Here is a 25988-nt window from a genome sequence, read left to right as displayed (position 1 = left end):
TGGCTGTCCATCTTCCTCTTTATGTTCACCCTCAGCAGTCATTGCCACGCCACTTACAACACAGATATAGCTGGAGAAGGTGTAGAGTGTGATTGTAATGACTTCTTTATTGAGGCTTGATTATAATCACTAGTGGGTGGCCTGGATATTATGTTGGCATCTCCCCAGAGGCCATGGTGTCCAGCTGCTGACTGCGCATTCCATTGCAGGGGCTGCTTGTGCTGCATTGGCAGGTCCCCTTGTTTCCTAGCCATATGAGTGTGGCAGGCAGCAGTAACCATCAGACTGTGTTACGCATCCAGGCTTGGAGTGTAGTTGTCTATGTTGGTGCCCTGGTGGGGATGGAGATGACTGGCCCCCTTTTGTTGTACTCTCAGGACAGCAGCAGAGTTTGGAGCTACCTCCTGATGGTCCAAGTCTTTCGGGTGGGCAGCAGTTTGTGCCCAGCTGTGACAGAAGCATCTGCATCATCGGCGTGGTGTGGAGTAGCACAAGCTCGATGCCACATCAGTGTCCAGCTGTTTAATGATGATGGGTTGGATTGAGCTTCCTTAAATATTGCTACTTTGTGCTAATTTCTATTATTTACCATTGTGGAGCATGTCATGTACCTCCAATTGGTCATAACTGAGTTGCAACAGGTCTACAGGCAGCATCACACATTGGCAGCAAGTGTCATCTGTGATACTGTAATGTTGTGAAATCACTAAACATGCACTGTTTCACTGGCAGTGACCAACTTGGTGGAGCCCTGGTTTTCTCAAGATGTTCTTTTGCTAGTTCTAAGAATCCATTGTAACTTTATCCCTTCACACTCCTACGGAACACACTACAACAGTTCAGATCTTGTGATCCTTCCTGCAGACAAAGACTCCACCACAGAGGACATGAATTATAGTGACTTTCTGACACATCTGCATACAAACCTTAGAAATATGGACCTGTTCCAGAAGTCCAACATGAAAATAAGTAGCTCTGCAAGGCCTTAGGTTCATACCAAACCTGACACCCGAGTTCAACTCTCTCATCAGACCAGCAACACCTCGCACTCCAACCTTCTGCCTATTCCCCAAATTCCACAAGCCCAGACCAATAGGTCTTCCTGCTGGTTGTCCCATTGTGGCTGAGCATAATGCTCCCACAGAAAGAACCTCTGCCGTTGTGACCAACACCTCCAAACTATTGCCTGTACACCCATCCTACCTTCAAGACACTGCTCTTTTGCTTCACCCCTCTCCACAGCTCACCTCCTGTTAGCACCAGACTCCTTGTTGATCATTGTGGATGTGACATCATTGTATATCAGCATCCCTTATGCCATGATCTTGTGGCCAAGGAACACTACCTTTCCCATTGTGCTTCTGATACCAAACAAACCACCCCTTTCCTAATTCTTCTAACCACTCACATCTCTACCCATAGTTATTTCAATTTTGAAGGTCAAGTCTACCAATGAATATGTGGTCCTGTTATGGATACTATCAAGGCACTATCCCATGTGAACTTATTTATTGGACATCTGGAGGTATCCTGTATGGTTCAGATTAACTCATGACATTTTCATGATTTGGACTTACGGCAAGGACAACTGGGATTTCCATAACAGCAATACCTGCTTCCAAATCCACTTCACCTGACCCCTCACAACTCATTGACACATTTCTAAATGTCAATTCCTACCTTTCAGATGGCTGTATAATTATGTCTTTCCATATCAAACACACCAACCACCGACAGTACCTCCACTTGGACAGCTATCACTCATTTCATTTCAGAATGTGTCTTTCATAAAGATTCGCCATTTGTGGACACCGCATCTACAGTGGAAAGTAATAGTTGTCAAAATATACTGATAACCTTACCAAAGCCTTTACTGACAGACAATATCATCCATAAATAAATGCCAGCCGGGGTGGCCAAGCGGTTAAAGGCGCTACAGTCTGGAACCGCGTGACCGCTGTGGTCGCAGGTTCGAATCCTGCCTCGGGCATGGATGTGTGTGATGTCCTTAGGTTAGTTAGGTTTAAGTAGTTCTAAGTTCTAGGGGACTGATGACCATAGAAGTTAAGTCCCATAGTGCTCAGAGCCATTTGAACCATAAATAAATCTCCCATGTCATCTGCTCCTCTGAAACCAGTAAAACTGTTAACTAGCAACCGAGTGGCACTTCTCTGATCCATTAGTACCATCCTGGCCTTGAAAAGCTCAACCACATCTTCCACCAAGGCTTCAGCTATCTCTTGTTGTGCCCTGAAATGCACATCATACAAAGCAGTGTTTTACACCCACCCAATCTACAGAATACCCTTGCCCATTCCTTCTCCAGTTCTGCTCCCAATCCTGCAGCCCATGGATCATTCCCCAGTGGTCAAAAAAAGTGCAACATCCACCCCATGCACCCAGTCATCATCTCCTAGTGCAGTTCCTATCCAGTAAAAGGCACAGTCACATGTAAAAACACTTACATTACTCACTGAAGAGCAAAGAAACTGGTACACTTGCGTAATATTATGAAGGGCCCCTGCGAGCACGCAAAAGAACCTCAACATGATGTGGTATGGTTTCAACTAACTTCTGAAGTAGTGCTGGAGGGAATTTACTCCATAAATCTTGCATGTCTGTCTATAAATCCACAAGAGTACAAGGGGATGGAGGTCTCTTCTGAACAGCATGTTGCAAGACATCCCTGATATACTCAATAACGTTAATGTCATGGGAGTTTGGTGGCCAGCGTAAGTGTTTAAACTCAGAAGAGTGTTCCTGGAGCTGCTCTCTAGCAATTCTGTATGTGTGGGGAGTCGCATTGTCCTGCTGGAATTGCCTAAGATGATCAGACAGGATGCTTATGTAGAAGTCACCTGTCAGAGTCGTATCTAGACATATCAGGGGTCCCATATCACTCCAACTGCACATGCCCCACATCATTACAGAGCCTCCACCAGCTTGAACAGCCCCCTGCTGACATGCAGGGTCCATGGATTCATAAGGTTGTCTCCATACCCGTACATGTCTATCCACTCAATACAATTTGAAACGAGACTCATCTGACCAGGCAATGTGTTTCCAATCATCAACAGTCCAATGTTTGTGTTGATGGGCCTATGTTGTTGTTGTTGTGGTCTTCAGTCCTGAGACTGGTTTGATGCAGCTCTCCATGCTATTCTATCCTGTGCAAGCTTCTTCATCTCCCAGTACCTACTGCAGCCTACATCCTTCTCAACCTGCTTAGTGTATTCATCTCTTGGTCTCCCTCTATGATTTTTACCCTCCACGCTGCCCTCCAATACTAAATTGGTGATCCCTCGATGTCTCAGAACATGTCCTACCAACCGATCCCTTCTTCTAGTCAATGTGCCACAAGCTCCTCTTCTCCCCAATTCAATTCAATACCTCCTCATTAGTTACTTGATCTACCCATCTAATCTTCAGCATTCTTCTGTAGCACCACATTTCAAAAGCTTCTATTCTCTTCTTGTCTAAACTATTTATCATCCATGTTTCACTTCTATACATGGCTACACTCCATACAAATACTTTCAGAAATGACTTCAAGCTTGTGTCATGAAGCCATCAAGGGTACATGAGTGGCCTTTGGCTCCAAAAGCGTGTATTAATGATGTTTTATTGAGTGGTTCACATGCTGACACTTGTAAATGGCCCAGGATTGAAATCTGCATCAATCATGTTGAAAGATTCTCTTCAGATGTCATTGGTCCCGTTCTTGCAGGATCTTTTTCCAGCCACAGCGACATCAGAGATATGATGTTTTACCAGATATGTAGTACACCACGTTGAAACTCACTTAAATCCTGATAACGTGCCATTATAGCAGCAGTAACTGATCTAACAACTGCACCAGACACTTATTGTCTTATATAGGCATTGCCGACTGTAGTGCTGTATTCTGGGATACTAATTACTGCTTCCCAATATATTTATTCCTTAATGAAATTTGTCATTAAAAATACATCACTTTTTCAAACCAACAGCTCAATTCGTGGAACCAATACTAGAAATAAGAATAATCTTCACAAGGATTTAAAGTCACTTAGTCTTTTACAAAAAGGTGTGCATTATTCAGGAACACACATTTCCAATAATTTGCCAGAAGCCATAAAAAGCTTAACAGCCAATGAAATTCAGTTTAAGAGAAGCCTAAAGGATTTATTGGTGGCCAACTCCTTCTACTCCATTGATGAATTTATCAGTAAAAACTAACTGATTTGTATATGTGTCTGCCTGTGTCTGTATATGTGCGGATGGATATGTGTGTGTGTGCGAGTGTATACCTGTCCTTTTTTCCCCATAAGGTAAGTTTTTCCACTCCCGGGATTGGAATGACTCCTTACCCTCTCCCTTAAAATCCACATCCTTTCGTCTTCCCCTCTCCTTCCCTATTTCCTGCTGAAGCAACCTTGGGCTGCGAAAGCTTGAAATTTGTGCGTGTGTTTGTGTGTTTTTCTATTGTGTCTATCTACCAGTGCTTTTCTCGTTTGGTAAGTCACAGCATCTCTGTTTTTTATATATATTTCTCCCACATGGAATGTTTCTTTCTATTATATAAACAACCACCATTTCAGTGCAGTAATGTGTTCATTGTAAATAAGTATTATAGTAGTTGTATTACATGTTTATTACATTATAAATAAATAAATAAACTTTTTTATTTTAAATTCAGTGCTTTATTATTTGTAAAATGACTCTTTCATATAGTTTTCATTAAAAAATGACGATCATTCCACTTGAGACCTGTGGAATGGTACATTAGATTATTTGTTTTAGTTGTAAATATTTGTCATGTATTGTTGTTTTTTTGACATGTTCTACATCCTGGAGGACCTCCTCACTACGGATCAATTGGAATGAAAGTTAATCTAATCTAATCTAATCTACCTGTTAACATTTCTCTGTATTTGAATACACATGCCTATATCAGTTTCTTTGGTGCTTCAGTGTATATTATCTATATTGTAATTATTGTACAGCATTCTATGTAGGCATGGCAAGTGACAATTGTCTACTGACATGAATGTCCACTGCCTTACTGTGGCAAATCACTAATTGACCATGCAGTGGCTGTACATGCTGCACACCACAAGACAAATGACTTCAACAGCTGCTTCACTCTGCAGACCATTTGGATATTCCCTTCCAGCACAAGTTTTTCTAAACTGTGCAGATGGGAATTTTCCTTCCAACATATCCTTTGCTCTCATAGCCCCCTTAGCCTAGACCACCACACTGCCTCACTTTATCTTTTACTATTTCTCTTGTATCCATATCACTGCCCATCCATCCAGATTGAGCACTTCCTTCTCCCACCACTCTTCCTCCCCTCCCCGCCCCCCATGCTGACATTCTCTCTCATCTTCTTCTTCCTCCCTCCCTTTCACACCTTTTAAAGTCCTTTCTCTTTCTCTCTCTTCATCTTCATCTTTCTCTTTTGCCCCTCCCTTCTCCTCTTTCTTTCTCCCCTCTTGCTCTTTCTACATCTCTCTTTGTTCCACCCTCTGTGATCTTTTCGTCTTCTTGTGCAGCTGTGGAGTCGTCTGTGCAAAGACCTGCCTCTTGCCCATTACCCCCTTGTTGCATCCTTCCCTACCCCCTCCCCACAATCATCAGCTCAGACAACAGCTTTCAATAACTGAGGGAGTATTCATTTGGGTGTCGTGTTTGGTAGTCGTATGTGTGAGTATGTGTACTTCTGATAGAAAAAGATCTAATGCTCAATAGCTACTGTGGATACTGTTTTCTGTTATATGTTTCTGTGCTTCATGCTTCGATCTGATATAGGTGAACGGCTGCCTTTCCCTTATTTTACATGTTAAGAATTTGTGCTATTCTTCTGCACAGTATTATACTGAGTAACTGACAGACAACTACCTGCCTCCACATGGTATCATTAGCTTCAGACAGATCAATAAATACAGCAGAGATCTTCAGTTTTTTTCTGGAAGCTAGCTTCTATGTAAATTGTCAGCAAAAGCACTTTAATGACACAACTATGGTTTGGTCAAAATCTAGCCTTTTCAAGAAGAATCTTTCCAAGTATCTCAATGCATATCCTATTACACAGCAGCCTCATGAGTAATTTGCACATCATTCTCATAAAGGCAATAATATGGAAAATTTGAAGCTTGCTTTTGGATTTACCTGATTTTAAGATAATGATTGTTTGTGTTTCATAACTCATGGAATGAATCATCACTGCTGCTCTGTTTATCATGTTTCAGTGCTCTGATGGGGTTCCCTCATGCTGCAGTTTTAAACTCATTTCAAACAAGTGATGGTACATTGTGTGCAGTACTTGTTTGCTGGCATAGTGTGCAAGTTGTTTAACATGTTTTCTCCATTTATTATTAACTAACATTTTACACGAAAGATTTCATTCAGTCTTGGTTGAGCAAGGAATGCACTTGTATGGTCACAAATGTCTTTGCTGCTGAATACCATAAACATTATCTTGTTCAAATTTACAATTTTAAGTAATCTTCTGCATACAACTACACATGTGTTATTAGTTGAAATATATTCAATTCTTTCATGTGCTTCCAAATTTTGTTCTTCATTTACTTGTGTCATGTCATCAGTATAGAGTATTTTCTGTGCATAGAAGAAGTTACCCTATATTATTCATATATTAAGGGTTTTTCCTCATCACTTTCAAGATTTGAATATGGGAATGTTTTTGAAATGAACTATTACTACTGGAAATAGGAAGTCATAGTTCTTGTGGTAGCAGTATACATAAGTAAGTTTTTGTGTGTGTAAAATCATGATGAATAGTTGGTCATTAATTAGTCATAATAATTTCTTTCTTTCTTTTTAGACTGTCATTTGATCTCTAGAATGGCTACGTCTAAGTATCATAAATTGGAAGTGTCAATCCACAAAATTTTGCAAGGAGGCGTGACACTTGATGAAGAAGAAACAAAGAAATGTAACAAACATCTGGAAGAGGTATTATTCTAGTGTTTTGCTGACACAGAGTTTTTGGATTATTTCTACTCTATTGCTCTAATTGTATTGTGTGTAAAATAGAAGTCAATAATAATATATACTTTACACCCATGCATAGTGACCAGGTTTATTCAGAGATAGGTATTTTAGGTTATGAGTTTTTTCCTGTTTCACTTCATCATTTCAGTTCAGCCATGGGATGCTCTTCATCACACCTTAAGAGACAGTAAATAACAATTTTTTCAATAGATCTTACTTGAGACTGGTAGAAATAATGAAGCATTAATTTATCCATTTTTAGTGGAAGAATGTGAGCTTGAAGGAAGAGCCATTCTCCTATATGGCACTGAACTGTAGTGCATAACTGTTCTGTTATTCATGATCTGTAACGATACATCAATAAGAATAAATTTATATGGAAGGTGACACAACTTCTTACAAGTTAAAAACCTTGTTACCATTTCTTTATATGAACCTATTTGTGTTTCTGTGATAGTTATAATATATTGTAGGACATACCCCATACCTTATTTGTGCTGGAGGATAAGAGAAACTGACAATCTGAGATAATGGAAACTGATATTAACAGTGTATAAATGAAGTAATGGATTGCTAAGTTTGATAAAAGGAAAACTGAATATATTGTCAGTTTTTTACTTATAATTTTCTCAGAACCAGAGACAAAATTTTTAAAATCATCCATTTTATGTAGACATCAGCTTCATTGTTAGTCTTCATCTCATTTTATCTTTATTGTCTTTCTTGATCTATAGGTCTGGATGGCTTCCAAACTTCCTAAGTGCTCTTTTCTACCAGCCATCCCCTTTACTTTTACTGAGGGAAAGAATGCAAACACCAAATTCAGGTGAATCTTGGAACGTTTGGTACCGATCTAATGTTGTAAGCTTTCCCAGCATTGTAATTTGAGGTGTGTTTGTTGGATTTTCAGCCAAATCCTCAAATCACTTTTACAATATTTCAGCATTCAAATGGCTAACATTCTTTGGGTGCCAAATGGAAGTTCTGAAAAATCTGAGCTGTCACTCTAAGATAGCCCATGGCACATGTACCAGAAGTTGGTGAATGCTGGAATAAGGAATATTTCACAATCCAGACAACTGCCACTAAGAGCTGCTACTTATAATTTTACACACATTGAGAAATGGTACATATTATAATGGGGTTCACATCCTACTTAAGGGAAATCCATTGTCTATATTAATAATATTACCTACAAAATAAATATCTGTCACCTCCTTAATGTCAGCCTCGATACCAGGAGACACACATGTATGTCCTCATATTTTATCCCATATCTCTCAATCAAACAGTGCTGAGCCACTGTGCATTCCTCTGATTTTTGAATTTTGTGCACCATTGTTGCAGGGTAATGTTTCTCCTAGAAAAAGATTAGCTGTTTACTTTATTTGAAAAGATAAAGATTTAGTTTACCAACAGATAAAGGTAATACCACAGTGCCCCTATGATATCGATTACACTGATTAGTCAAAGCATTGTTATCACCTGCATAATAGTTTGTTGGAAGGCAATACAGCAGTGATTCTGTGTGGCATGGATTTTCGAAGTCCTTGGTAGATATCTGAATGTTTGTGGCACCAGATGTTTGGTGCCCAGTAGCTTACCAGATGGTGCTCAGATTGAGTGAATTTTGTGGCTAACACATGATAATCGGTTTACTATCATGTTCCTCCAACCACTGTAGCATAATTCTGGCCTTGTGACATGGACAGTTATCCTGCTTACCATGTCATGTGCTCACAATGCCAGGTGGTATTCATTCTCACAGCGGGCAGTGGTCATAATGTCATAGCTCATCAGTGTACTTGTGTATTAGAAAAATTGTTTCTTTACTTGATGACCTAGCTTATTGAAACTTACAGAGAAACCCCACAGATAGGGTAAAACCTAAGACCCTCTCACTTTTGTAAATGTGATAAAAAAATTGGCCAGATGTGGCTGTTCTGACAAGATTATGTAATGGACCAAATCTCCACAAAGAAGGGGTTCTATTGTGTCCCATTGTCAACACCTTGTGTGTGCCTACCTACAACTTGGTAAATTATTAGAGGGGGCTCATCACCCATTTGTCGGAAAATGTGATTACCGTTTTTCTAATTCATTTGAATTCCAGCTGAAATTATTATTCTTGGGCCAATCAGATCATCTGGTCAGCTTTTGTTGTTGTGTGTCTTTTTATGTGGCTTTAACTTAAAGATTCCTCGAACTCAGTCAGTAAAAACACAAATGTGAAAATGATGAAGTTCTGTCTTCATGTTCTGACTTCCATAAACGTTTTATATAATTATATAATAGGCAGGTTTTTAAACAGATCGATGGAATGGGTACAAGAAGTCCTATATCACCCATAACTCCAAATTTTTTTTATAGAATATTTTGAGGATAGAGCTATGAGGATGGCAATTTGTAAACTAACCTGTTTTTGGAGGTAAATGGACAACATCTTCATGACTTGGCCCTATGGTACCTGATAATCAGATTCCTAGAAGACTTTAATTCTCTTCTTCTCAGCATTAAATTCACACTGCAAGTTGAAAGTAATGGAACACTTCCTTTCTTGGATGTGTTAGCTTATAAAAGGAATGATGAAGTTCTAGGAAACAGCATTTACCTGAGAGCCACAAGTACCAAATGGTATCTGTGTGCAATGAGTTGCATGTAATGCATCATTGCAGTGGGCTCCTTAGGGTGCTTACATGAAGAGCATTGCTGACTCTGATGGTTTGTCAGAAGAAATCGGACACTTGAAGTCCTGTTTTCATGCAGAATGGTTTCTATGATACGCAGATTTGTCGCACCTTGGAGTTTGCACTACAGCCTGAAGCACAGGAAGCTGGATGTGTACCAGCTGCCTTCCTTGTTTATACTGGGAACATATCCTCCAAAACTGGGAGAACATAAAATATTAAGACTGAAATATTGTTAGATCATCCAACCAAGACTAAGGGCTGGCTCTAAAAGATTGTCTGGGTCTAAGGAAGGCTAGTGTTTGTTAAATTCCATGTTCCTGTAGCAAAGCTTCAAAAGACAAGACAGCTGGTTTGGTTCATAACAGTCTTCAACAAGCAGATAGATCTGCTGTGGCTAAGCACTGTTTAACTGAGAGATACTGGATTAAATATGAGGACACATAAATTGTTGCCAACATATCTTGGTATTGAGACTGTGTTCTGAAGAAGGCTGTAGGGATTATATCAGCAAATAAACATCAGAGCTCCAAGCTATAATGCCTACCTCAGATGAACAGTCATCTGAAAAACATTATAAATGCCAAACAAAGTTCAACAGAGATTAGACCAGCACAGTGTAACAAGATGCATTAAGGTCTTTTCATACATCTGGGGACACGCATACTATGCAGTTACAGTGAAGATGAGCTGATTAATGAAACAAGAAACATTACAGGAACAGCAAAAAGATTTTCTCAGGATCCATGATAGTGGTAAGTGACATTGTACACCAAAGAACAGTGAACGGCAGCTATAGACAGGATAAATGACTGTGTTTGAGATCTATGTACTTTGGATATAATGTTCTTAGAACAAAATAAGTTCATTAGGGAAAAATTCCTCACACAGAATGGCCTTGTAACTTAGACTATAAAACTTGTACTAAACTTCATAAGTGTTTCTGAAATCATAAAAATAGACTAAAGTGGTGGTTGCAGAAAGAGGAGAAAATTTAAATGTCTGTGTGAAACCAGGGTTAAAATTAAAGGTGCTAGAATCTGAGAAAAAGGAATTCTCCTAGATGGGTACAGAGATCTCTCTTGTTAGGACAGTAATAGAATTTATTACCTTAGCCAAGGAAATTGAATACAGAGTTGTGAGAGATAAAAAAAGGTGACTCGTAGGGGATATTGAGGACAGGAAGTCTTGCCAGCAGGATACCGTGTGTTCGGAGGAGATAGGCAGACCAAGTGGGCTTGGGTGTTTATTTTAGTGCATGAAGCATATGCATACAAGCAGACTTTCAATTGTAATACTGAAGTCCTACAGATATGGCTCAGCATTTCTAGAGGGGACAGGTTGGATATAATAGCATTTACAGGGTGTCCCACATAAAACTGGTGTGCCTCACACCTGAGATTCTGGTAACAATGAGCTAACTAAAAAAGAGTCTTGAATGAACTTTGACAGAAGCCCAAACAAGCCTGACATACTGAAACTGTGAATAGTGCATTGGTAACAGCTAGGCACTAGCTGAAGTCTAGTTTTGCGTTAATAAAACCTGAAAGAAAAGGATGACTGATTACTGTGCTCCATCACTTTGAAAGCTATATCACAGTTGGTGAGTGCATCCACATTTGTAGCGGCAGGTAATTTAATATAAAGGAAGGTGAGAATGCAGAGAAACAAGATCAGAAAGGGAAAGGGCAGAGAGACTTGTGTGGAAGCCCTAAAAATGGAGCTATGTGAAGGTAGGAGAGAAACAAAAAAATGTTTTCTGGAGCAACTGATTGCGGTGAGGCAGGGTTACCATGAGAGGTGGAGAAGCATGTTTGGGTATATAGGAGCCATAAAGGTACACAAAGGACAGTTTCAGACATTCAATCAGTGTCCAACTACTGTCAAAGTCAAAGGATGCAGTAAAAGCAGAACTTTTTTACTCAGGAATACAGTAGTATAGTGGGTTTGGGTAGAGAAGGACATGGTAGAAGCAAATGGAAAGGAGAGGGTTGTCATTAATGGGTTTACATTTGATAACGGGGAAATATATGTAGCTGTGAAAGAAACAGAATGAAAGAAGGTAAGAGGGGTGAATAGAATATATGGAGAAACACTAAAAATCATGGATTTCAGCATTGTGCTTTACCTACGATTCCTAAGTGACATCTGTTGTAAATAATATTTTTTTCCCAGGTGAATGGAAAGAAGTAATAATACCTATATACAAGGGAAAAGGGCCAAGGGACAACAGTAAAACCTACACACCCATTAATCTTACCTTTATTCTAAACGGAATACACTGCCTGACAAAAAAGTGAATCACCCAAAAGACGAGGCTAGATGTAAATGTAGCTTCATATATGCACACATCATTGGCATGTATGTAAATGATTATAGTTACAATCCACTGTGACAGGTAGAATAGCCACCGGAGTACATTAATGATGTTCATGTTTTGTGTTGTTATCAGGCCTGTTATTGTACACAAGGAATGTGAACAGGTGAACAGTGTCAGATGCTGAGTGGTCACTGTGAAAGACATGGAGGTGCCACATATGCATGTGAGACAGCTTTATCAGCACCTGACAATCTCCATTTGGCTGGCTGGTCAACTCATGCAATATCCAGATTTGTGGGCATTCAGGTGTGACACTGGCCAAATGTTGGATGATGTGGGAATCTGAGGGCAGGCATACTCATCATCAAGATTCTGGTCAACCATGTCTCGCCACCACAGTGTAGGCTTTCCATATTCCATACCAAACATACTGTAACCTCTTCACATGTGTGTCTGCCATATGAGAAGAAGTAATGGATTCCCTGCAACATTCTGTGTCATCCTGCAACACTGGTCAGAAACTAGCAGCAGACAGATGAGGGTACCACTGTCCTGTGAGAAGGCTGTCATTGGAGTGTTGTCACAACTGGCAAGCAAGTACTGCTTATGAATGGCATCACATTTTGTACTGTGATGAATTGCATTTCTGTGCTATCCCAACAGTTTTGGGCTAGCTTGACTCAGGAGAGTATACAATGGCTTTATGACACTCCTCCCAACTGAGTTAGTGCATGCATCGAGGGTAACAGGGGTGCAATGTCATACTGGTAAGTGACCTCACATTGCCATCTTCTTTGTAAATTAGTTTGATTCTGTGATCACTGAAATAACATCACGTACCATTTCAGCCCACAAAGTTTCATTTAATTTCCACCTTCCTTCCTGGGTGATTTTGTTGTCGGGCAGTGCATTTGAAGGGATTATAAATAAATATGCCTGAGACTGTTTGCAGGGAGTTATGTGGTGGTGTAGGAGCCAGCATGGATTCAGAGCTGGCTTTTCATGCTGGTTACAGTTAGTTCATTTTTCAGCAGGTAACATCAGAAGTGATTGACTGGAGAGGGTAACTTGACTGTATAGTCACTGATTTTTCCAAAACTTTTGATAGGCTCAATCACATGATACTGCAAAAAAAACCCTGCAAGGATTGGATCTTGCCGAAAGAGTAATATGTTGGGCCACAGAACATCTGCAGCGCAGAAAAACTGGGAGAGTTCCCATGAAAGCTAGTGATGATAGAGGGAGATGTACCACAAGGCAGTAAATTAGGGCCATGTGATCCTAATTTATGTCAGTGGTGTTGAAGAAGGGATAAACTCAGAGTTAAGACTATTTGCTGATGACTTACCAGTAGTTGTTTACAGGGAAGTGAAAAACTAAAATGACTGTGAGATTATTCAGAAAAATCTAGAAGTTATCAGAAACTATATGTATAGAAATGGCCTAGGGCATAACAATAAGTGCTGGGTAACTACATTTGTAACTTCATAAAGTAAGGGAGTAAACAAGACATATACACAGAGATGACAAATGTCATGTGAATGCAGTATACAAAAATACAGAGGATGACAGACAGTATCATGTACATGAGGTGTAAAATGGCCGTGCATTGGTGGAGCTACAGTTTGTACTCAGGTGATTCATCTGAAAAGGTTTCTAATATTATGGGCATATGAAGGTAATGCAGAATGGTAGCTGGAGCTACATGCATGAGTCATTCCATTTCAGAATGCAATAGGAAATTAAATATTTTGAGATCCAGAGTGTCAAGAGTGTGGCAAGAATAGCAAATTTCAGGTATTTCCTCTCATCATGGAGAATGCAGTAGCCAACAGCCTCCACTTAATAACTGAGATCAGCAGCATTTATGTAGAGTTGTAGTGCTAACAGACAAGTAAAAATGTATGAACTAACTGCAGAAATCAATGTGGGACATGTGACAAATATATTCATTAGGACAGTGCTGCAAAATTTGCCGTTAGTGGCCAATGGAAGCAGACAACATACGGAAGTACCTTTGCCAACAGCACAACATTTCCTTCAGCAGCTCTCCTGGACTTGTGAACATATTGGCTGAACCCCGAGACAACTGGTAAACGGTGGCCTGGTCAGTTGATAAGAGCTGATGGTATGGTTCAAGTGTGGTGCAGACTCCATGAAGCCATGGACCTGAGTTGTCAACAAGGCACTGTGAAAGCTGTTGGTGGCTACATAATGGTGTGGTCTGTGTTTACACGGACTGGATTGGGTCCTCTGGTCCAGCTGAACTGATCATTAACTGGAAATGGTTATATTCAACTACTTGCAGACCATTTTCAGCCATTCGTGGACAGTGTGATCCCAAACAATGATGGAATTTTTATAGATGACACTATAAAATTTCACTGGGCAACAAGTTTTGAATGTTTGAAGAACATTCTGGACAATTTGAGTGGATGATTTGGCCAGATCACCTAAATCCCATTGAACATTTATGGGACATAATCAAGGAATTGTTTGTGCACAAAATACTGCTCTGGCAACACTTCAAGAGTTATGAGTGGCTATAGAGATGCCATGGCTCAGTGTTTTTGCAGCTGACGTCCAATGACTTGAGTCCATACCACACAGTGTTGTTGCATTATTTGGGCAAAAGGAGGTCTGACACAATACTGGGAGGCATCCCATGTCTTTTTTCATGTCAGGTAAGTCTCTGCACATGTTAATGATAGTTCTGAAAGTTTTACAAGCAAGAGTAAAAGGAGAAAGCCCACATATTGCTTGTCTGACTCCATTTGGAGGATGCTGCAGGGATGTGCAGTGATCAGTAAAAATATGTGTCAGGGCAGATACGATGAATGCAGCAGATGGCTGTCTGGAATATTGGAGGGACCCATCAAAAAACAATTAGTACCTCAGAAATAATTAAGAAATTTAAATTGGGAGATTACACACAAAGAAGTGAGCAGATAGGGGGGAGGGCAGGTTGGAATTTACCAATCATAAGTGGCTGAGAATGCATGAGAAGAGAAGGTACATGAACAAGAGAGGCCACTGATGGTTTGTATAAGGGAGGGAAAGACCCACCAGCACAAAATAAATGTGAAATAGTGGAACAACAATGAATTTAAAAATGTGTCTTTCAAAATGAATATTGTGCTGTTAAGGCTTTTTAGATTTAATACAGTCAACATAAAATTATAAATTATACTTCAACTGAAAGAGTGCCTCAAACAGTTTTTCTTACAAGTGAGCACCATTCAATACTTGGCACACATTGGGTTGATAAGTGAGTTCTGCTCGAACCTTGATCGGTGTTTCTGGAGTAATTGTTGCAACAACTGCTTCAGTCCTGTTTCTTAAGTCATTGTAGATCAGCTGGTAGCAGAGGCATATACACATGATCCTTTATGAACTCCCAAAGGTAAAAATCACAAGGTGCCAGACTGTGTGAATATAGAGGTCATGCAAAACATCTGGCCCCTTTTGGCAGATCCAGTGGTCAGATACAATGCCATTTGACCAATCAAATTCTGATTTATGCCAGTTAGGCAGCACGTCATGTTGCAGCCAGATAACGTTCTGTGGTTCAGCTTCTAACTGACTAACTAACTAAATAACTAACTTCCAGTTGAGGGAAGAGCTATAGTTCTAGTGCATCAAACCCCAGTTACAGTTGCTTCAGCGAAAAAGAGAGGCCCATAAACCTCATGCCAGAATACAGCATAAAAACATTCGGAATAGGGGAGTCTCATTGCAACTGTACCATCTCATTGGGGTTTGCTGACCCACAGATGGGCATGTTATGTTTGTTTCTATTCCACTTAGGTGAAATGCCTATTTATCACTGAAGACAACACAATCCAGGAAATATTCATTATCATGTAGCAACATTTTGTTTGCAAAGTTGCCACAAAAACCCTAATCTGTAGACTTTTGAGCTTGTAACAGGTATACAGACAAAACTAAAATTGAGTCATTCTTTCAATTTATGTATTACTTAGAACTCTAATGGAATAAATGCTACAAAGCCTTACAACCACAATATTCATTTTGAACATCTGATACTGTTGGTAGAGGAGTAAAGGAATGGAAAAATTACCAGGTGTCCTTTGTCTATCTCCTGAAAACATCATTAAATTTAAATACCTGAGCCTTGGTGACAAAATGCCAAAGATTATGGAAATAGTAGAAGGATAAATTCAGTTTTGCAGTAAAGTAATGTATCCTAGGGATATAATGTAATAGTGTGATGTGAAATGGCAACAGCTATTTGTGAGCAAATAAAAAAGTATCTGTCATATCTTATAATATCTTGATGCGAAATCCATTGCTTCCCAACGCTAAACTGAGAGTTTAATAAAGCCACTTCTTTGCAGATTTTTCCTTTGCTGGAATATGAAATGAAAAAAAATCCAACTTTTGCTGCACTTTTTCGACCGAAACAATATGTTGGAAGTTTTTATGAAAACTTGAAAATTGACATGCCTAATGAATTTGATATTGATTTTGAATTGTGGCTTCCATCATGGATTGGTGAGTTGCAGGTAAGTGGGACACATGAACAACAGATAATATAGGTTCATACCTATTGTCATGCTAGTATATGTATCTACATCAACAATGTGTGCAAACTAAAGAGAACTATTATATTAATCATCACTAGGAGAGCATTGTGTGGAAAAAGTCCATTTCATACAGGAATCAGATTAGCAATTGTGTCGTCTAGAGCTGTTCCGATACTGAAAGTAAAGGTCTCCACGAGCTCATCAGAGTGCACTATGTACATGAAAATGCTGTCTTGGTCACTTTTGTGAAATTGTGGCACACTTCTGTCATTGGACAACATGGTGAATGAAGTTCATTTTTGTGAAGAACATGATTCAGATTCCTGTTTTGGAGTAATGCTTTCAAAATGTAGCAACAACAAATTACTTCATTTCCTACTCCAACTTGTCTAGTGCTTCTCTAAAGAGTTCAATATCAGGAAAACTAAATTTTAATTATTATTCCTTTCCATTTCCTTTCTTTTAATTATAACAGTTGATTGTTGAAATACAGTGTTTTTGTAATGAACTCTTTAGTGATTATCTGGACCAAAAAAATTCCACAGACTTATAATCTCATAAATTTATGAAACAAGTTTCTCTGATGCCTTTGATTTGTTCTTGGGGCATTGAAAGCCATAATTTAGTTAATACAATATGTCACTGCAGGCTTGAGACAAGAAGCTTAGAGAAGCGAGGCAGATAGGAGATGGCTATGTATTCTTTAACAAGAAATTATATGAAGGTTGTCACAAAACAGCAAGAATCACTGCTAGTCCCTAAAATAGAACAAGTTATTTCAGCCCTGATGCCACAGTCAGGGCTGTAACACTGCTGATGCAATGAAAATATGGAAGCCAGACTGTAGCAGTATTGACGTGATTACCACATGCCCAAGCCTTGTGCTGCAGCTGTACTGTGGTTTATTTGATGCAGAATGATGTCCTGTCAATAAAGGGCTGGGATGAGCCACTATAATACTGACCATTTCAGCTATGTAGTGTCTGCTTTGACCTGCAACCTTCTACAAGAGGTAGTAAAAGCCAGCCATTGAACTGAAGTGTGTTATTCCGTTTCTGCTTTCACTAGCTGCAAAACTATGAGATGCCAAAGTCCAGATGCCACCAGAAACTGAGCTTGTGCCTTCCAGCTGGTAGGCCATCTGCTGGTTGACTTCTGTCAAATGCAGGATGCTTACATTGCGCTGAGCCACCATTTGTCCTGTGTGGCAAAACGCTACTGCTGCTGGCTTGCTTTATGTGGGCACATTCTGCCCTGCAGGCCATGGTCACTGCTGCCTACAATGGAGTCCTCAGTTCATCCCTTTATGCTCAAGTGTTTGCTGCAAAGAGCAGCACATTGGTACTGCCCAATGCGGCCAACTTCTGCAGAGATCAACACAGTTGCCTACTGCTCTGGATGCACTCTGATGTTGTACATCATCACCTACCGGAGTGATGACAGAATGACTGTGCCCTGTTGGGGACTGCTCAGTGCTGTGTGTTAGCAGAGTCATCAAGACCACATGCTGAGTTTAGCCCCCTTTCTGCACTCCAGGGATGGTGTCTGATCCTGGAAACTGCCTGCAACAACACAGCTGTTGTATCTCTGGGAATAAATAAACAGTTAATGTGTCTTCTATGATTTATTAGTGGACATCCTACTGGCTCCATGAATCTCTATCAACTTGCACCTTCACTGAAACCTGTAAGGGGGAGGGGGGGTGTACCTAATCACACCATACATCCTGACTACCACCACTACAGATTATATCTGTATGTGTAATCACAAAAACGTGTTGAAAAAAGTAATTCATTCATAATTTTCTGCAGATCCCATCACAAAGAAGAAATTTTATGCACAATCAAGGTATACATTAATAAAGTGGAGCATCTGTCAGAAACTGTACTAATTGTTAACAGTGACTAAATTGCTATAAATCAACAGCAAACCTGGTCCATTGAGAAAGAAGTGTTATTTTTTCAGTTATATTAAATAAACTATTGCCTTGTTATTCAGCAGAGGTCAGAATTTATTTTTCACTTGAAATACCTGTGTACAACTGACAATAACAATATGATTTGAATGTATGGGTGTGAGTGTAAAAAGGTTGTGTAAGGAATAGATAAATTATTTGAAAACTAATTATCTATCTGACCTGCTGTACTATAAATGGGAGAGACCGTCAAACATACCAGTGACCAATGCTGTTACCTTATCCAAAGTGTCGTGTGTATGTAGATATTCTTACATCTCACCAAGAGTGATCCATTTCTACCAGAATAAGTGTTGTTGGTCTATTCTGTTCTGTTGTAATTGATTTTGGACCCTCTGTATCATTTAGCATGTCATCACATTTACAAAAGATAGGCAATTCAGCACACAAATAGTGATTCATTGTTTTCCCTCATGGATCACCTATGTTACTGTGTAAAAACATGGAACTTGATACTGTGAATGTGTGGTGTCAATGCTCCCAGTAAGCAGAAGCATGCAGAAAACATATTATTCTTGCTTACAGTTAAGGGCATGAAATTACTTCTCACATAAATGAAGTATCCACTATGAATGCTGTTATGACAATCATCTTTTGCAGTGAAGTTATTAAACTCACAAATTTAGCTGAAGTTTGTAAATTATTTCCTGCTTGTTGGAAATTTGAATAATGGCTACATGAATGTTCCTACCCTGTTCAAAATATACAAAAAATATTTATATGGTGAACATAAATGGTTAAAAAACCATATCTTAACACCACACACCAGAGATGAAGTCATCAGTAATAAAGAAATAATAGAAAATTTTACATATATAGTTAATACTTGTCTTTGATGTATGATTAATGGTTCAAGTGTTTTTGTTTCTTATAACTTGATACCATTTGCATTAAAGTTTTTCATTCATTTTCTTCAAGCACAAGACAACCATGGTAGCCCATAACAAATCGCAGTCAAACTATGGAAACTCAAGGTTGAAATATCAACAGTATAGGGAAAAATAGGTTGCTACTCATCATAAAGATGAAACAATGAGCTGTAGACAGGCATGACAACAAACAAATTAGCTTTTGACCAAAGGCTTCTTCAGAAAAGGAAACACACACACATTCATTTACTCAAGCAAGCAGACCTCACATACATATGACTGCTACTGCTTATGTGTTTATAAACACGTAAATATGTACCAAGAACAATAAAAGTGTTTACAGTGAAGTAAAACCTGGAACTAAATGCAACAATAATTATCTATAAACAATGAATGCTCAAATCTCACAAAACATGGCTGCCTTGTTTCAATGGGAGGTGCAAACAACATCTACAAAAACAAAGTAATTGGCTTTCCTTAGAAATGTTCCACACTGCTGCAAATTTTAAATTTATTGAAGATTATAATCATTGGTGGCTTCTGAGTGTTCATTCTCGGTGTTAACAAGTTTTTAGATTCAGTTAAATTTGGGAATTGAAATTAATAGCAACTGCTGTATAACAATTATGCTTATCAATAAGTTTATGCAACTAAAGCCACTGCCAATAATAATAACAACATTAATAATAATAATAAGATGCATAACTTATCTGACAAAAGAAAGTATTGTTTTTGTTGAATTTTGTTGTTTTGTACATAATTAAGTACAGTTTAGGGCAATAACAAAATAACGTGTAAGCTTTTTCTGCTCTCTGTTTCACATTTTTGTGTAAATGGTAGTTTTTGTGATTTTCCATTTTTTTCAGACAAATGTACAAAATCCCTAACAGATGTATTAGTTCATAAATTTACTTCTGGGCTGAAAATCAAATATTCTTACGCTACACCCACACAAAAACTTGTGCTAACTGTACACTTCTCTTGTTAAATGTTCACTTCTAGTCTTGCTTATTTGGTTTTGTCATTCTCTCAATCAAAGGAATTATTCTTGGACACTCTGGTTCTGTTGCGAATAACTTTTGCTAATAATTTATTTTTACATTCCCAGAAAGAGATTTTCACTCTGCAATGGAGTGTGCGCTGATGTGAAACATCCTGGCAGATTAAAATTGTCTGCAAGACGAGACTCAAACTCAGGACCAATGCCATTCCTGGGCAAGTGCTCTACTGACTGAGCTACCCAAGTACAATGCATGGTGCATCCTCACAGCTTTACTTTTCTGTTAGCATTTAAAATAGATTCAACTTAGTTAACGTTTACACTGCACACGAAAGCGGATTCCTGCACAGTAAGCAGCCAATTTCAAACACAATTTACATTTGTGGAAATGGTTAAACTGAAGTAGTAATGTCTACCAACATGGTCACTTGAATAGAATACAAATGAGGTGCTGAGAGCCTTAAGACTCTAAAGCACACTGCCATCGATCCCACAGTTAAGTGAATACCGGAGGAACCATTGATACAGCTTTTCGAGAATTTTCATATATTCAGTGTGAACCTACAGCACAGATAAACCTGACTCACCATAAGAACAACAGATTTCAAAAGCATGAAAAAATGCTACCATCACACAACTGACAGTGATGTGCTTCAGGCCCTTACAGTTCTCACTACCTCAAATGGTTTACAGTATGATAAAATTCATAACTTAATATTATGTAACCCATTTAGAAACCCACAAAATAGGCTAACTGTCAGTACAACTTTAACATATACTGATGTCCAATTTAACTTTACTATATACTGAGGGAATTAGTGTATCTGAGGAGTATGCAATCGTCTATCAGGATTTATGCTGAGTGAACAGGGACAAAAGTCTGCTACAGTGTGCTACCACCTGGTGGAATTGATGTAAACTTCTAGTTGAGTGGCAAGGGCTAGCTGTGCACATTGTGAACTGTGCACATTGTTAATCCAATCCATATGTATTTGGCCCATAAGGCAATTGTGACATGTGAGTTGTGCATGCACAAAAGCTGTTCTAAACATGCACAAGTGAAGGTGTGCTCATGATCCTGATTCTGGAGTCTAGTTTCATGGAGTCTAGAGGCGTAGTAGCACAATAGATTTAAGTGCCGTACCTTTCAGATTGCAGCATCTATGTTACGTCTAACAGCATTCAAAGAAAAATAAACATGCACAAGTGAAGGTGTGCTCATGATCCTGATTCTGGAGTCTAGTTTCATGGAGTCTAGAGGAGTAGTAGCACAATAGATTTAAGTGCCGTACCGTTCAGATTGCAGCATCTATGTTACGTCTAGCAGCATTCAAAGAAAAATAACCAATAAATCCACAAGGTGTTGAAAGTTAGGGTGTTTACATGCTCTTATGCTCTTACACAGCAGCCGCCACTGATTGTAATGGCATTGCCCCTCAGGTACAACCTACCACACTGGTCTTGTGCAGACCAAGAAAATTGATTAACTAATGAAAAACTAAAAGTATTTTGCACAAAATTTATGAAAATCAGTTTATTGGATGTTAGCAACTACAAAAGGAGTAATTTCACAAGAAATGACACACACCTAAATCACAATAGAAGAGGAGGAATGCCATAGACATACACCAGGTTGTAAGGGAAATATTCAAAAAAATTAAACTAGAAATGAATCTACTCAGTGCTAGATACTCCCCCACATGGAAACTGCTAAAGCAGACTAATTCTTACAGGAATTGGTCTGAATGAAACTCCAGAAGTCAAGAAGAAATGATTGATGCAGAATTCCACACAGATGCTGATAATTGCCCTACTGTTATGAGAGTGGTGGTAACATTAAGAAGTCAAATGTAAATAACAGATGTAGTAAACACCAGCTCATAGTAAATGACATGAATACTACGGTGCTGAGACTGTCAAATCGAAATAGAGATACAAACTTTAAAAAGAAACTTAGAAATCCAGTGGTCTAAATTCACCCTCTCACAAGCCAGACTTGGCTTTCATTATATATTATCAAAATATCCAGTTCATATACTGCCTAACAAAACAAGTGAAGCACCCAGAAGACATAGTCAGATATCAAGTAAATTTGTATGCTGTGACAGATCTTATTTTGATTTGGCCATGACGTATATGTCATTTAATATGTATTGGAACACAGTGTAGGCCAAAGATGCAATATAAACATGCCTGCACCAAAAACAGATATGTACAAACAGAATGATGAACATTTATCTGTCTTCTAGTGATTCCTTAAGCTGATATCAAATTTTTTCATTTTTCCACCATTGGTTTCTTACTGTCCGTGATTCTGGGTGGACATGTTGGGTTTATGTCAAACAATACGTATTTGTAAAAAAGCTTTTATAATATACCTTCTGGAAAGGGAGGCAGTTTCTTTTATTTCTAAATTGATTCATTCCGAAAATGATGCCTAGATACGCCATAGCCTGCAAACTTCAGAACATATGGTGACATTATTTTTGATTGTACAGTATTTTACTGCATTCTTTATCATGGAGCTGGACACTACATCTTCTTCTTTGATAGTGAAGAAGTAAATGTAACTTTCTTCAAAGCAGAGTTAATACATCAATCAATTTAGACTGTTACAGTGGTAATTATAGTGAGAGGTTGTGGTGGTGCAAACTTATATGCATAAAGTCTTGCTGGTGAAAATATTTGCCAGCCACACACCTCAAAATAATTCACATTATTCACACCTCCTTATGGCACCAGTACTGAAATATCAATATAACACATAAAAAACATAGTGGATATTGTAATATGGGGAGTCAAGTTTGACATCATGAAATGTGCAATACTACATTCTAGTAGCTTACTCAATAGCAGATTTTGCATGTTTTGAAATGTAGGTTAAGTGATTGCTTTCAATAAATGAATTGTGCAGCATAAAATATCAATAATTTTAAAATTTGGTAACTTATTTAATTGAAACTATCAAGTTTGAAATTATGATGTAAACAAACACTTATATTCACATTTTATTTGATTTTGACTTGCTCTATTAAAAACACGCCTTACAGTTTAATTATACTCTAGAACAGTAACCTGCTAACTGTTAGGAACAAACAGGAAACTGTAATTAACAATGTCATTAACCATATACTTTATTGTATTGTTAAACACCTTGTAAAAATCAATTTTAATGTATAAAAACTTTATTTCATGATGAAAGAAACAATGTATAAACTTGTAGATTGCATGTTTCATCCAATAATATGCACAAAATAACACAAACAGAATAGCTGTAATCGTAAATTAACATATGTAACAAATTCTACAGTACTTCATAACTTTTCAAATTGTAGTAAACTGTCAAAGCTGGAACTGTAAAGACAGTCTTAGTTGTTGATTCTGATAGAAAATTAGGTCAAACACATTTTACTAAAACTCATATTTTTATCATGTCTTTTCAAAATTTTGGGAATTTAAGTTTTATTATGTTGAGAGAAGTTATAGCTATAAACACCTGAAAAAGTTAATTGCAAGCCTGGTGTCACTTACATTATCTAAAGGACATACTCACACTATTAATTATCCAGGCCAGTGATCTACAGATAGACACCCCAGATCCACCTTGAGGACAACACTAAAAGTCGGATGGTATCTATGATTTCAACTTGAACATGTATTCCGCTGTTTTAAGATTAGTTACCAAATGATGCATACTTGTAAAAGAAGTAAATCACTTCAAATATGAACTTTAAGTTTTGAATCAAGTGTAGATCACATAACAAGTGGAATGTCACAGTGTTTAAATAATTAGAGTTGCAAGCTGCAATTCTCTTGACCGGGTAAAACGTCCACCACAGATTAATAATGTTATTCATGTTTAGTGATGTTACCAGGCCTGGTATGGTAATAAGCAGCACGAGCTGTATCACATGCTGAGTGATCAATGTACACGGAAATGATAAAAGTCATGGGATACCTCCTACAATTGTGTCAGACCACCTGTTGCTTGGTGTAGTATAACAACACAACAAGGAATGAACTCACAAGGTGTTGTAAGTTCCCTGCAGAAATACTGAGCCATGCTACCTCTATAGCCATCCTTAACTGCAATCCTATTGCAGGATTTTGTGCACAAACTGATCTATTGATTATGTCCCATAAATGTTAAATGGGATTCATGTTGGGCAATCTGGGTCACAAATTGTCCAGAATGTTCTTTAAACCAACTGCAAACAACTGTGGTCTGGCGACATGGCACATTGTCATCCATAAAAATTCCATCATTGTTTGGGAGTATGAAGTTCTTGAATGGCTGCAAGTAGCCTCTACCTAGCTGAACATAACCATTTCTACTCAATCATCAGTTCAGTTTTATCAGAGGACCCAGTCCATTCCACGTAAACACAGCCCACACCCTTATGGAACCACCACCAGTTTGCACAGTGCCTTGTTGACAACTTGGGTCCATGGCTTTATGGGATCTACATCACACTCAGACCCTACCATTAGCTCTTACCATCTGAAATGAGGACTTCCACAGTTTTCCAATCACCTATGGTCCAACCAATGTAGTCACGAGCCCAGCAGAGATGCTGCAGGTGATGTCACACTGTTAGCAAAGGCACTTGCATTGTTCATCTGCTGCCATAGCCCATTAATGCCAAATTTCCCCACACTGTCTCAATGAATATGTTCGTTATATGTCTTACATTGATTTCTGTGGTTATTTAATGCAGTGTTTCTTGTCTGTTAACATTGAAAACTCTGTGCAAATGCTTCTGCTCACTGAAGACTATTGGCCACTGTGCTGTCTATGGTGAGAGGTAATGGCTGAAAGTCTGGTAATCTTGGAACACTCTTGACACTGTGGATCCCAGAATATCAAATTCCATAACAATTTCCAAAATGGAACATCCCAAACATCTACCATTCCACTTTAAAGGTATATTAATTCCCATTGTGTGACCATAATCACATCAGAAAGATGAATCGTATGAGTCCAAATGATAGCTCTACCAATGCTCTGCCCTTTTATACACTGTGTATGTGTCACTACTGTAATCTGTATAAGTGGATGCCACTATCCCATGACTTTTGTCACCTCAGTGTACAGGACACAGAGATACCACATACCTCTTTGAGAATTCATTACAGTGGCTCACAGAGTTTGAAAGGGGCCTCATTCGTGGGTCTTCATTTGGCCAGTTGGTTGAATCATGCAATATCCAGATTTCTGGGGCATCCAGATGTGACAGGCATGCTTATTGTCAAAGTTTGAGTCGACAACATCTGAACACCACAAGGGAGAATCACAATTTTGTGCACCAAGCAACTTCACATCTGCTCCTGCCATCTGAGAAAATATAATGGACTCCCTGAAATATTATATTTTTTCTCTGTGCCATTGGTCAAAGTCTTGCAATGGCCAGATGAGGGAATTGCTGCCTCATGTGTAGGCTGCCATTAACATCACTACACAAACAGCTGCATTTGTAATGGTACCATAACTAGGAAGCATGGACTGCTGATTAATGACATCACATAGCATTCAGCAATGAAATGTGGTTCTACACTATCTTGGATAACCATAGTTGGCAAATATGTCAGTG

The 25988-nt window shown here is 38.6% G+C and overlaps 1 protein-coding gene across 3 annotated transcripts in view; it reads left to right on the top strand.

The window, feature by feature from the left end:
* LOC124789590 (cyclic GMP-AMP synthase-like receptor) overlaps positions 1 to 25988 on the top strand; it is a 349572-nt gene that overhangs the window by 53872 nt on the left and 269712 nt on the right. For 2 of the 3 annotated variants that reach the window (XM_047256999.1, XM_047256998.1), the window contains exons 2-3: positions 6830 to 6960; positions 16365 to 16532. The exons of the other annotated variant lie outside the window; for it this stretch is intronic. In XM_047256999.1, coding sequence (XP_047112955.1) covers positions 6850 to 6960; positions 16365 to 16532 — 279 coding nt within the window. In that variant the 5' untranslated portion in view covers positions 6830 to 6849. The remainder of the gene's footprint in view (positions 1 to 6829; positions 6961 to 16364; positions 16533 to 25988) is intronic. 3 annotated transcript variants of the gene reach the window in all.

The sequence above is a fragment of the Schistocerca piceifrons genome, chromosome 3, assembly GCF_021461385.2.
Source record: "Schistocerca piceifrons isolate TAMUIC-IGC-003096 chromosome 3, iqSchPice1.1, whole genome shotgun sequence".
In the NCBI taxonomy this organism is placed as follows: domain Eukaryota; kingdom Metazoa; phylum Arthropoda; class Insecta; order Orthoptera; family Acrididae; genus Schistocerca; species Schistocerca piceifrons.
The sequence above is the reverse complement of the archived record's forward strand: the minus strand, read 5'-3'. Positions and strand labels throughout refer to the sequence as shown.